At 38.9% G+C, this 13,738-nt stretch overlaps 1 protein-coding gene across 3 annotated transcripts in view; it reads left to right on the plus strand.

The window, feature by feature from the left end:
- Positions 1–13,738, plus strand: part of SH3RF1 (SH3 domain containing ring finger 1) — a 181,818-nt gene that overhangs the window by 106,670 nt on the left and 61,410 nt on the right. For all 3 annotated transcript variants that reach the window (XM_023252683.2, XM_045055690.1, XM_045055691.1), the window contains exons 3-4: positions 8,245–8,520; positions 9,600–9,695. In XM_023252683.2, the coding sequence (XP_023108451.2) occupies positions 8,245–8,520; positions 9,600–9,695 (372 nt within the window). The remainder of the gene's footprint in view (positions 1–8,244; positions 8,521–9,599; positions 9,696–13,738) is intronic.

Here is a 13,738-nt window from a genome sequence, read left to right on the forward strand (position 1 = left end):
TCAAATCCTTTGTCAGATATATGTATTGCAAATATTTTCCTCTTTGTGCGGCTTGCATTTTTATTTTCTTAATTGCATTTTGATGAACAGAATTTTTCAATTTTGATGAACTACAGTTTATACATTTTTATGGTTAGTTAGGGTTTTGGGTTTTGTTTTTGTTTTTGACCCACCTAATCCCTAAGATAATCTCCTGTGTTCTTCTAAAAAACAGTTTTAACTTTTACGTTTGTTTTGGGGATTCATCTCAAATTAATTTTTGTATATGATGTGAGGTAGGAGTTAAGACTCATTTTTCCCCATATGGGCTTCTAATTATCCCAGAACCATCTGTTGAAAAGACTTTGTTTTCCTAAATTGAATTGCCTTGGCACTATTGTCTAATTGCCCATATACATGTGGGTTCATTCCAGTGGTGTTTTAAGTCTGAAACTCTGAACTTTTCTTTCACATACAATGTCATGTCTAAATTACACGAGCATATCTCTCTGGGATATTAATGAAAACACTGGACCAAAAAAAGTCTAAAACGAGGCAGTTGAATTAGATTGAGGCCTTACTTGACCTTTCTATTTAATATGAAAACCTGCTCCCACACACCCCTCTTCCTTTGTATTTTTGACTCTCCTTACCCTTCTGGGTTTCTGTAAGGATTAGGCAAAGACCACGCAGAGTTCCTCATACACAGTCGTTCTTTTCCATCTAGTCCCACGCCCCCATGGGCAGGTGGGAGGTTTAGGAAAGGGCAGGGGCAGATTCCTTGCCAGGAATCAAGCTGTTTTTCAAATAGACAGAAACTTGACCTTTTACCAGGAAACATCCCTCATCCTGCCATGAGTCCCCAAGATCATAGCTCAAGTTACTGCAGAAAATTTTCCCAATAACTTTTCCTCCCCTTTGCAAAATACTGTTGTAATTATTAAACATGTGATGAAACAGAAAACTAATATTCAGGGCAATGAGTGACATAAATTTCCTGCATTTTATTTCCGTGACTGCATTCTCAATAGCTATCTTCCCTTAGAGAAATTCAATAAGATTTGTTTTCTTTAATGATTTGTCTGTCAGATGGATACTCCCTTTTTAAGGCCAGCCAAGAAAAAAAGCTATATATCATCTACGTGACTATTTCCTCATAACCACCAGAGGAGTTTAAAAGGAAAATATTTGTTTGTATGGTTTGCTATGTAATTTGCTTTACATTTTTCAAATGCCAGCAGTTTGCTTAGTACAAACTGAACTGCCCATTTCCAGAACAGATCATGTTTTTAGTCTTGTTTCCAGAGCACATTGAAGTAGACACCAGTTAGCAGATTAGCTCACATTACCCTGTTTTTCTCTGGCACTTTCATGTGCTACAGGTTTGGAATGAGGAATGAAATTCTTTCCTCCGTATTCCTGCTCCTCCTGTGTCCCAGTGTCAAGTGCCCACCATATACTGTGTTCCATAGAAGGCACTGAAGACAGTTTCAAAAAGATGGGTTCACGATCTGTCATTCATGAGGAGTATCAGAGGCACAGAAATATGTGCGTACATATACTGTGCAATACATTTAAAGCCAATGAGCCCGACTGTCCACAGAATTGTCTTTTGTTTTTCCTTTGGATATGGTATTTTTACACTTAGTCATCCACGTCATAGACCTCAGCCACCTAGATAAATTCATTTTTTTTGTTTATTTTTCCAGCAAGAATTTATTCACAGACACTGAGGTAAGTGCTCATGATATAAAGATGGATAACACATAGTCCCAATCTGCAGGAGGTTACAGTCCGGTAGGGGAAACAGGCTGTAAACTGAGTAAGATGGAAGCCATAGTAACAGTATGCATAAGACATGCTGGATGAGCGAGCATAAGAGAAGCACTTTCTCCAGATTTGGGTGAAGCAGGCTTGGGAGAATCTTCCCCAAGGAGGCAATGGCCACTACATCTGGAAAACAGAGTCTGTCCTGCTGACCTGCACCGGAATCAGTCTCTGATCTTAGCCTTATTTACATCTGATTCCAAGCAACAGAAGTAGTCATGCTAGAGAAAATAAAAATAGAAGTGAAATAAAAGCATGTAATTATCAACTGCAGCTGTATCAAGATATGTGCTGGGGACTCTCGATGTAGGAAGATGGAGAGATGGGCTGCTCTTGAATTTTGGTGAAGGAGTATCTTAGTCCATTTGGGCTGCTCTAATACCACAGACTGGTTAGCTTATAAACAATAGAAATTATTTTTCACAGTGTGTCAGCACGGCCTCATTCTGGTGAAGGCGCCCTTTCTGATTCATGTCTGGTGCCTGCTCAGTCAGTTAAGCATTCCAACTCTTGGTTTTGGTTCAGGTCATAAATTCATGGTTGTGAGATCAAGGCCCACATCAGGCTCCGATTCTACCCTACACAGATGTATTTATCTATTCTCTATACTGCAGTTCCTAGAAAAAGATGTAAGAGTCTCATATAATTTTTTTCTAAAGTTTGGAAAATTCTCTTTGTTCTCTTTCTGGATGATTGAACATAATCTTTTTTTTTTTTAACTGTATTTATTTTGAGAGAGAGAGTGTGGGTGCAAGCGAGTGGGGTAGGGGCAGAGAGAGAGGGAGAGAATTCCCAGCAGGCTCTGAGCTCAAACTGACCAACTGTGAGATCATGATCTGAGCCACTCAGGTGCCCCTGAACATAATCTTATAACCTCAACTTACTTCATTCTGTATTTGCATTTGGTTAAGTATTTGATTAAGTATTGACCGAATAAATGACTATGTATTATCATTTGATTAAATAGCAGTGAGAATACTGTCCAGGGAAATTGGTGAGAAATCTGCTACTTTGTCTCCTGTCCTTTTAACCTTGGGTTTTTTTTGTTTTTTGTTTTTTTCCCTCTCTCCACCCTTTCCCTAAGCCGTTAATATCACTAAAACAACGAGGTTGAAAGCAATAACTGGCTGATTGCTATTTAGTCATGGGTTGGGATAGAAACTCCCTAAGGGCTTATGGGTTGGGTTGTAGAAGGTGAGGGTGAGGAGGAGTGGATAGAGTGTGTGCAGTGTGAGCAGGAGCTGAGTGCACAGGGCACTAAAGCAGTGCAAAGCCAGCTTCAGCCCACTTTCTTGAGGCACCATGTCTGGAGTGGAGGAGAAAGATAGGCAACCTGGAAAGAGTGTGCTTAAGGAGAATGCTGAAGAAAATGAGCGTGCAAGAAAAGATGGCAGTGAAATAGTAAAATAAGGACCAAAAAACGAATAAATGTGAATGAAGAAAACATGTTTTTCTTCATTTCTGTCTATTCACAACTGCCATCCTCAAAGTGCTGGTAGATATGATTAGTCTGATGAGAAAATTTTATGTGACAAACGTGGGGTGGATAGCAGATGGTAGCTTAAGAGTGATCATCAGAGAAAATGTCTCAGCACAGTGCTGTCCAGAAATAAATATTAAAGGAAAACACAAATAAGAAATGGACTATTATGGGAGTGCCTGGGTGGCTCAGTCAGTTAAGTGTATGATTTCAGCTGAGGTCATGATTTCGTGGTTTGTGAGTTCAAGCCCCACATCGGGCTCTCTGCTGTCAGCATGGAGCCTGCTTAGGATCTCTCTCTCTCTCTCTCTCTCTCTCTCTCTCTCTCTCTCTCTCTCCCTCCCTCCCTCCCTCCCTCCCAGAAAGCAAATAAACATTAAAAAGAAAAGAAACGTAGGGTGCCTTGGTGGCTCAGTCAGTTGAGCGTCCGACTTCGGCTCAGGTCATGATCTTGCGGTCTATGGGTTCGAGCCCCACATCACGCTCTGCTGACACCTCAGAGCCTGGAGCCTGCTTCAGATTCTGTGTCTCCCTCTCTCTCTGCCCTTCCCCCACTCACACCTTGTCTCTCTCTCAAAAATAAACATTTAAAAAATTAAAAAAAAAAGAAATGGATTATTATGGAATTATGGGATTCTTAGTCCTTTCTAATACTGCTTTGGAAAAATAACTTGTAATACTTATTTTGGATGTTTGTTATATTGAGGTTGAAACATTTCAAGGGATGGTCAAATAATATTTGAATAATAATCCAACCTGGACATCTTGATATCAGTACGTAAGACTTTTTTAACTATTGAAGAATATTTTTGCGAAATACTATTGGTATATTCCGATAGATTTTCACTTTGTAGGGAAAAGCCAACATGTATTTTGTTGTCCAAAGGACATTTATTTTTATTTATTTTTTTTAAATTTTTTTTCAACGTTTATTTATTTTTTGGGGGGGGGGACAGAGAGAGACAGAGCATGAACGGGGGAGGGGCAGAGAGAGAGGGAGACACAGAATCGGAAACAGGCTCCAGGCTCCGAGCCATCAGCCCAGAGCCTGACGCAGGGCTCGAACTCACGGACCGCGAGATCGTGACCTGGCTGAAGTCAGACGCTTAACCGACTGCGCCACCCAGGCGTCCCTCCAAAGGACATTTAAAAAAAACCTTTCCTGAACCATTTTGCTACTTTTTACTCTGTATGTAGTACTTTCTATTACTGTAATTTCTTTATGCTTCAGTTCTTTCTGGAAAGTTTTTGAAAGTCAAGTTGAAATCAGCCATAGTTCATGCCCATTTAGATTTAACTAAATTCTTAAATTATATACACCATGGTGCTGTTCCTATGGCAAGAGTATCTTCCAGATATTCTTTTTAGTAGGTCATTGAATCTTTTTTACTTTATGGAGCAGTAAGAAATGCATGAAGGAATTTGAATTTAAAGAGGCTGTCTTGCATGTATATCTGGGCATTGGCATTTAGAGTCTATAAAATAAATTGGCAGTGAATGTTTTATTTACCCATCAGAATCTCAGCTACACCATCAAGTACTGCTTTGCTAGATATATTGGAATACACTTGATGATACAAAAATGGAGTGTAGAGTATTTCATCAAAAATATTTGTGTGTGGGTCTCATAAGGATTTTAATGTCATGTAAAATATCTGTATACATAATGTAGAAGCAAAAATTACTTTAAGAGTAAAACTAGCCCACTGTCGTATTTATTCCTTTCTATATGACCAAAATAGTCACTGTTTATTGAAATGTATTCCAGATTAAGAATAGTTATAATAGCTCACCTGTCTAAATTGCCAAGGTTTTTGATAAAGCTGGCAGCATGAATGACAGCTGCAAACTCAAGGTTAGACTGCAGAGTCCGTTTCTCTCTGGCTTTCTCTCCTTTTAAGCCTCCCTTTCATGTGTAGCCAAGTGAAATGTAAGCTCTACAGATCCTCGGGGGCCTTGGCCTGATGAGAGGATACAGAAGAAAGGCAGCAGTTTGGAAAGCCTGCCGAAGGCACGGGGGGCAAAGGGCCCGGGTGATGACATGACTCCCAGACCTTTCAAAGGAGATGAATGAGAAGGCAGTGCCTCCGTGGGCCCCGGACGTATTTTACCCACAAGAGTAGTCTGAGGCTATCAAACCAATTGTTTTGACTTTATCCTTCAGATGTTGCAAAAGGAAAATTCATTCTTTTATTGCCCTTCCAAGTCGTGTAACCATTTATCCTTAATCATCTGCAGTCTGTGTGGGAATAAGTCTTTTAAAGATCACTGAACTTTGCTTGATTTGAAATCAGAGTAGAATTCATTTTATTTAATGTGGGAAACCTTCTTTTGAGAAACTTGACACAAACTGGCTTTTTAGCCTCTTAGAATTTAATTGAAAAAGAACACCATAGAAAAACACAGCCAGATGCGCAAATATCTGCTGGTGGATTAGATTGCCGTAAGCTTTATGATTCTTTTTTCTGTGGTTATTGATCACTGAAATAGCCTTAGCAGTCAAGATTTAGCAAAACAGTGTGAATTAATGAATTTTAGGTTGCAGTCACAGGGATGTAACTAGGCTAACCATAATGGATATCACTGTTATCATGAGTTTTATCCTTACCATTCATTGTATTAAGTATGTGTGATGATTTTAGGGGTACTTAATAGATTTGCTTTGGTGGAAAAGTTAATAAGTCCATTGGGCCACTGGTGTGTGGAAGTGATCTGTGAAGAAATCAATTCCTTCAGTTTCCACGTGAGCATATCACAAAAGAACCATACTGTGGTTTTTTTTGGGAATTTTACAGATCTCTTCAAGAAGCAATTCAGAATGGTTTCTAAGAGTGCTAAATCTGTATCTTGGTGCATGGATTTGGCTGGCATGGATTTGGACAGAGTAGGCCAAACAGAGCTAATTGAGGTGGGGAAAAAATCGAGAGAACAGGCCATAATGGTGAATAGAGTTATTTGTCACCGAGTTTGTAATAGGATTTTCAATTAATTCATGCAGGCTTCCAATGCCTTACATTAGCCCTGTCAAGATGAACTACAGCCACATCTAAAATGCCATCCCCTATTAAACCGTGCATGTCAGTGAATTTGTAATTTCTTCTGTTCAACCAGAAGATGAATGGATTCCACTTAGAAAACAAATGTGTGCTTCAGAAACGCACATTTCAAGATTCCAGCACTTCCTTGGAGGAACATTCTTTGCATTGCTATACAGTGAATATGTATTAAAAATGTAATTGCTATGTGAATTCGTCCAAAAAGGAATAGCATCCAGCTGCATAGAGACAAATACATTTTCAGGTGCTGTGTTTCACTGGTGAACAAGGCTTTTCATACTGGGCAGTGACAATGATGATAATAGTTCATGGGTGCGACAGCAGTTACTAACTGCTGGGTCTTTTGTAGCGGTTTACATACATTAACTCACCAAATCCTCGCAGCAACCCAAATGAAGAAATTGAGGCACACAGCTAGTAAGTGGCTGAGCTGGGATTCAAACGTAGACATTTGGCTCTGGAGTTTATGTTTCCAACCCTTACGTAAAACTGCCTTATCGTGGTCCCATACAGCTGTGTTCCAAGAGTTGGTTTATTACAGGACATGTCAGTTCTCTGTCTTTGACTCCATCACTCTTGCACTGTTTCATAATAATATTCATTTCTATGTTTATTTACTATTATTTCCTCAAGCCTGCCTTGGGAAATATTGTTATATTTTCATAACCAGACTTCAATAAATATACAATAAAGTAGAGAATGCAGTGAGGCATCTCTGTGAGAGTAGACAAAAATTAGAGTCCTTCCTTAGCATTCGACACTGAAGGGGAATATGACTAAAGTTCACAGGATTGTGAGGCTCCAGAGTTCCTGATGGGCATTTTCCTTCTGCAGAAACCAAGGGGCACAGCAGAATTGTTTATGAGATTAGGTCACGGTCAGATAACAGAAGTCATGCCTTCATAGGCAGGATCTTAGGTCAGGGTCCAAAAGTCAGAGGGCACATGAGGGTTTCAGAACTTCTGGAAGGCTCAGCTCCTGTCTTCTCAGGATATTGGCCTCTAGAGCAGCTCTCATTAACCAAACACATCACATGGATCAAGCCAACACAAGATGACTGCCAATAGCATTTTGAGAGCCAAGAATTGGCTATTCCTCTTAAGCCAAACAAAAATATTTAACAAAAGAAATTTGGCTTAGGAGCAAGCCAGACTCTAACTCTCTGACCAGAAACCAAAGTAATTTTTAAAAAGTGTATTACGAAGTTCTGTTGCCTCAAGAGTATTAAACTGTGATCCACTTTTTTGGGGAGCGGGGAGATGGAGGAGCACAGGGAGAGGGCAGTACTGTGAGTAATGCTTCTTCCTATTCATTACAAAGATGAAGCTGTAAAAAAAGAAAAAATTCAACTAGTTAAAGCTTGTGCTTAACACATAGCTATCTGTCCGCCTGCCCACTTCCTGTCCATTTTCCACTCTCATGCCAGCCTCATCTGCCTGACTGACACATGCTTCTTACCATGGCCATCTGTATTTCAAACCTGTGAGGGCTTGTCTTTGCCTGAAGGACACAGCAATTGAACCTCTTTAACATGTCATTCAAGATCTTCCATGAGTTAGCTTCTGTCTACTTCTCCTACACTTTATATTCCATAATTCCTGCATTCTTTATAAAACTCAGTCCCTCTGCACAGTGTGCTCCATGTCTTTGCTGGTGCTGTGCCCTCTGGTGAGAATGCCTTACTTTGATCTTTTACTCCAGCTTTGCCTGGCTAATTCCTATGTATCCTTGAAGACTTGGCTTATGTGTCACTTCCTCCAGGAAGTGTTTCATTTTCCCATCTGCTAAACTCCAGAGACCTGCACTCTGTGTTGAGTTGACCTTAACTAAAAATAATAATACAGTTAAATTTTTAGACGCTTTTGGATCATTCTTTAATTAAAACTCATCTCTTTCCCTAAGGGTATACCTCAGTTACCTTGTGCCAAAGCGTTATACAACTACGAAGGGAAAGAGCCTGGAGACCTTAAATTCAGCAAAGGTGACATCATCATTTTGCGGCGACAAGTGGATGAAAATTGGTACCATGGGGAAGTCAACGGGATCCATGGCTTTTTTCCCACCAATTTTGTGCAGATCATCAAGCCGTTACCTCAGCCCCCACCTCAGTGCAAAGCACTTTATGACTTTGAAGTGAAAGACAAGGAAGCAGACAAAGATTGCCTCCCGTTTGCAAAGGTAAATTTAGAATGTTTGCCAACTCTTTCTGTGGACCCAGATACACAGGAATATGGCTTATATTTCCTTTCACAAAAAGATAAAATAGTTTTTAAAAATACCTGTGCTTTTAAAAATACCTGGAAGCAGTTTTCTTAAAGTCACGAAAAACTAGACCATTCTTTTTTTTAAAATTTTTTTTTAATGTTTATTTATTTCTGACAGAGAGAGAGAGAGAGAGAGAAAGAGAGAGACAGAGGAAGCATGAGTGGGGGAGGGGCAGAGAGAGAGGGAGACACAGAATGCCAAGCCAGCTCCAGGCTCCAGGCTCCAGGCTCCGAGCTGTCGGCACAGGGCTGGACACGGGGCTCGAACTCACACACTGTGAGATGATGACCTGAGCTGAAGTAGGATGCTCAACCGGCTGAGCCACCCAGGCGCCCCTAAAACTAAACCATTCTTATATGAAAGATAATTTTGTTTGATAGTCTGTGTGGTATCATTTTCATATTTATAGCCTAAATTTAATTCTAAGCCACTTTATACGGTATGTGTGCCACTCAGGGATTTTAGCTTACTGAATTATGAATAACAAAATGAAACATCATTACTTCCTTATTTTATACATAAATTTCTTTGCTGAAAGCACACAGGAGTATATCTACTGAATTGATAAAATCCTTTAAAATTTTAAGTAGATAAACACAGTAGTGTTTTTTATAAAGAAAAGCAGTAGGATATGCATTTAAAGGTGGGTATTTGGTGTATTATCAGAGAGAATGTGAGAAGAGCCTGAAAGCCAGTCTAAAATGGAAGTTCAAGAGGCTGGGGTGAGTAGCATTTAAGGTTGTAATTTGTGGATCTTAACATAATGAGCAGACAACCCCTGTATAGAAGGAGTTTATAGTTTTACAACGGTCTGGAAGAACCAACAGGTTGTAGTGGCCACTTAGTTTGTGGCAACATTGGATTCATGTACTAAAGATAGGTCATGGCATTTTGATTCATTTACTCTTGAAACTTGAGCCCCTTTAATGAAAAGGGAAATTAAGTGATGAACTTAATGGGATCAAAGAGACTAATGTTTGCTGTTTCTTCAGGATGATGTTCTGACTGTGATCCGCAGAGTGGATGAAAACTGGGCTGAAGGAATGCTGGCAGACAAAATAGGAATATTTCCAATTTCATATGTTGAGGTAAGTTAATCTGTAGAAAATTCAAACATGTTAGTATTCAGCTTAGTAAACAAATCTTAATTATGCAATTTGGGTATTACGAAGTCCTTAACAGTCATTTTGCAATATGTACACACAGCAAATTCTTAGGTTGTGCGTATACCTTAAAGGAATACAGTATTATATGTCAATTATATCACAGTAAAACTGGGGTAAAAAAAGAAAGACAAAAACCTAGAAGGAGAAGGAGGAAATGGGGAAGGAGAAGAAATCATCGTCTTCACAACACAAAACATCAGGAATGCCCTGTTCCAGATCACTGGATGGATTAGGAAGAATTCCTCCATCCACCTACAGTTACTGAAGACTATGAAATGTTTGAAACTCTTTACCTTATCCCCCTGCCGAAAGCATTCCTGTGTCTTGTTAAATGTTACTGTATGCTTCCTGTCAGTACCTATATTGTTTGCAGGTGTTCTATTCTGTTTGCCAGCTTTGGTTGATAACGTTCTGAGTGAGGTGGGAAGTGAGTGTATCTGTGTACCTATTTCTTTCCTTATCTGCCACGTCATCAGAACCAGAATGGTGATTTGCAGAGTAGGCCTCTAATAAACATGAAGTAAGTGAATGAATCTTCCCCCCGTGTCATCCCAGCAACACCTTAGTCCCTTCTCCCTTTTTAATCAGCTTTACCCAGAAAGGTTACGGCCAGCCTGACTCAGTGAAATCTTTATAGGCAGTATCTATAAAGTAACACGGTTCTATTATTTTAAAGAATAGCACAAATTAAAAATGAAATAGGATGTGACAGTTTACAAGAGGCCTACATCATGTATCATAAGCATTCATGTCCTTTAGTTATAAGAATTTCTTGCTGAAAATTGAAGGCATTTTTAAAGAATGAGACACAGCCCAAACAACCATAAAGGGTTAGCTGAGGTCACAGAAGGATTCTGGAAGATGGGAGTTCTTAGCGCATATCTGTGTGATGGATAAATAAGGGTTAACCAAGAGGAATGGAAGAAGAACATTTTTATGGCAGGAAGAGCATCCATGCAGGAAGACTGGAATGTGCAATAGCCAAAAAGTAAGAGAGAACACTGATTGTTTGGGGGAACTGAAAGTAATTCTGTTGCTTAAGATATCAAAGCATGTATCTGAAGCATATGAGAAGGAAAAACCACCAGCACTTATTTTCTCATCTTTTTATCTGAGGCATTTGTTTTGGCATGATTTTGAAAACTGAAAGGACAAATTGTGTCATTGTAGTTAGCACTCAATTTTTCCCATAGACAGTAAGATTGCCAAAGATTTCATTAAAAATCAGTTTGACTACTGTATACCCATGGAAAAATAATTCAAACCATGTATGAGCCTTGAATTTTATCCATACCCTTCAAATGTTCCTATTTATTGAAATATTTTTTTCTCCTTTGAAAGTAAACAACAGGAAAAAAATTCTTACATCTCAGGCAATCCTTTCTGTACATTATTTATATATATTCTAGCTGTGGGTCATGGAAAATTATAAGCATTTCCAAGTATTTGAATAGTTACACTGAAAAGCATGGGTAAGCACAAGATTAGTAATGAAAGCCTGTCTTTACTTGTTAGGTATTATCAATATTACATGCCAATACTTGGTTTGTGATGCATGAAAAAGGATTGCTATACTTTTGTTACTGAGCAGGTGTAGAATTGTGCAGATAGGCGTAAAAGATCCACCCCCGGCAAATCCAGAGTCACTGTGAGTCACTCGGGTCATTAGAATTATTTATTCTAACTTAAGTTGGAAAGATAAACATCTACCCAGTGGAAGGTTTTTTCATTCTTCTGCCTCCTTTCTTTCAAATGAGTATTTTTCTCATTTGAACCAGAATTTTGCCATTTGAGACACGGTAAACAAATCATCTATCTCTAAGAGACTATGAACATTTCTTTGATGTCAGGCCATCAGATTGAAGTCTCTGGTAGGAGCAGAGCATCTGGGGATTAGTAACACCTGGTTTAGCCTTTAGGGGAATTGAGGGGAGGCAGATTTCAATAGGAACTTACCAAAATTCAACTATTTTAATAAAGTATAGACTGTCTTACAAGACAATCTTAGATGGGGTAAAGCCAGTTATAAGGAATCAAAAACAGAGCGTTTTTCCTGAATAATGGCCTTTCTCTTGCTCTGTAAACCACTTCAGGGTGCAGACTGTCCCCAGTGTAAAAACAGGCTGTGTTATAAAAATCCATTTGTAAATAATTTTCTTATCTCTTATAAATACACATTTAAGTCTCCATGGTTGTTAAGTGATTTTGCTTTTTCCACAGTGCTCCAAAAACTGTTACCCCCCAAGAAGTTCTGGGAGGATCACATGTATAACATATTTTGAAGGGTCTGGCATGCTGTGTTTTAAGCATAGTGGTTTGGAGCTCAGATTAGTCTGTAATCCAGAATATGCCAGAGTATAGTATGATCAAATAAAAGAATCTCACCACCACATATAATGAGAGAAATGAGTTCACAATTGAATTCTGAGTCCCAGAGTGACATCTTTGATCTCAGCAAAAGCTGGAACTCCCCCTCAACTCCTAGCTGGTTGGCTTTGATAATGGAAACGTTCAAGGAACTTGGTTGCGGCAGAAACTCTAAACAGGATGGGCCTGAGGATAGGATTGTGGACCTGGAGTAGAACCATGGGGTCAGAGGTTCAGCTGTGGAATTAGAGGGTAGGGTAAATTGAAAGGAGCTGAACATTAGAGGTCGGTAAAGAGAATTGAGTGGGAGGATTGAGATAGAAATAGAAATGCTGTTCGAATAGTTTGCCTTCCCTTTTTGTCTTCAGTTGTCCTTTCTCTTCTCCCTCCACATCCCATAACTGTGTACTACAGTCTGTATCTGTATTAGAATAAGGTGATAAAATGGTATAGCAACTTGCAAGCAAATGACCCCTTATTAAAGTACAAAATTCTTCAAGTTTTGAACAGAGAAGGAGCCTCTGGTTGAGGGGAATGAGTAGGGCAAAAAATGGCTCTATAAAGGGCCTTGAATTTATCACTTGGAGCCTTTGTTTAAGCTCCTAAGATTGGGGTTGAGTCATAGAGGTTGTGGATTCTATTCTGCTTAAATAGGATCTGCCTAGACTTGAGCAAGCTGGAAAGTCATGAGGGGTAGGGGTCTCTTAGGGAAATCTGGGGAATTCTTGAAGACACCATGCCAGAGTATGTATAAAGGGTATATTTGTCAAGGACTGAATGCAGCTTAAAAAAAGAAACCAGTAGCTTTTTTCTTTATTTGTTAAAAAATACCAGTCTTCTGTAAGATAGGATGGAAGACTTTAACAATGTCTTTAATTCAGAGCTGACTCATTCAAGTTTAGCAGTCATTTGAACAAGTATGACATGATTCTTAGCAAGCAGAAAAGTTTGAATGAAGTAACTGCTAAATGTGGGATTTGGGATGTTTTTCAACCATTGTGTATTGTAGACTCTGGTGAACTATAAATTTTATTAAGTTTATCATTTTATGTTGGTTCTTAGTCATTCATTTGAATATCACTTGTCCAGTTTTTTTAACAGCAACCAAAATATTTAATTATTTAGCAACCTGTGCCTCTGCCATGGATATAATATAAAAATAAGCATTCCTTTTGCGCAGATGGCATGAAGTAGGTATGCCCAATAGACAACTATTTTTACTCTTAAGTCACTATCAGAATTAAGGGCTATGTTTCTTGTTTTTTAGATCTGTGATCAAATATCACTTCTTCTGACAAACTTTTCCTCACTACCTTATCTACAGTAGTTCCTTTTCATCTGCTTGCTTTACCTCACACATTTGGTGGTATGATTATGGAGAAAAACTTGTGCCCTGAATCCAGATGACTGGAATCAAGTTTTCACTCTACCACTAACTGATTTTGGGCCTTTTCTTTAATTTGTAAAATAGAACCACTTCCTAGGGTGGTTTCATTCCAATGATACTTCCAAGCAGTGCCTTAGCACCTATTAAGAGCTGTATAAGTGATAGCTGTGATTATTATCACCACTGTTCTTATTCCTTTAATAATTTATTT

Source organism: Felis catus, chromosome B1 (assembly GCF_018350175.1).
Source record: "Felis catus isolate Fca126 chromosome B1, F.catus_Fca126_mat1.0, whole genome shotgun sequence".
Classification (NCBI taxonomy): Eukaryota; Metazoa; Chordata; class Mammalia; order Carnivora; family Felidae; genus Felis; species Felis catus.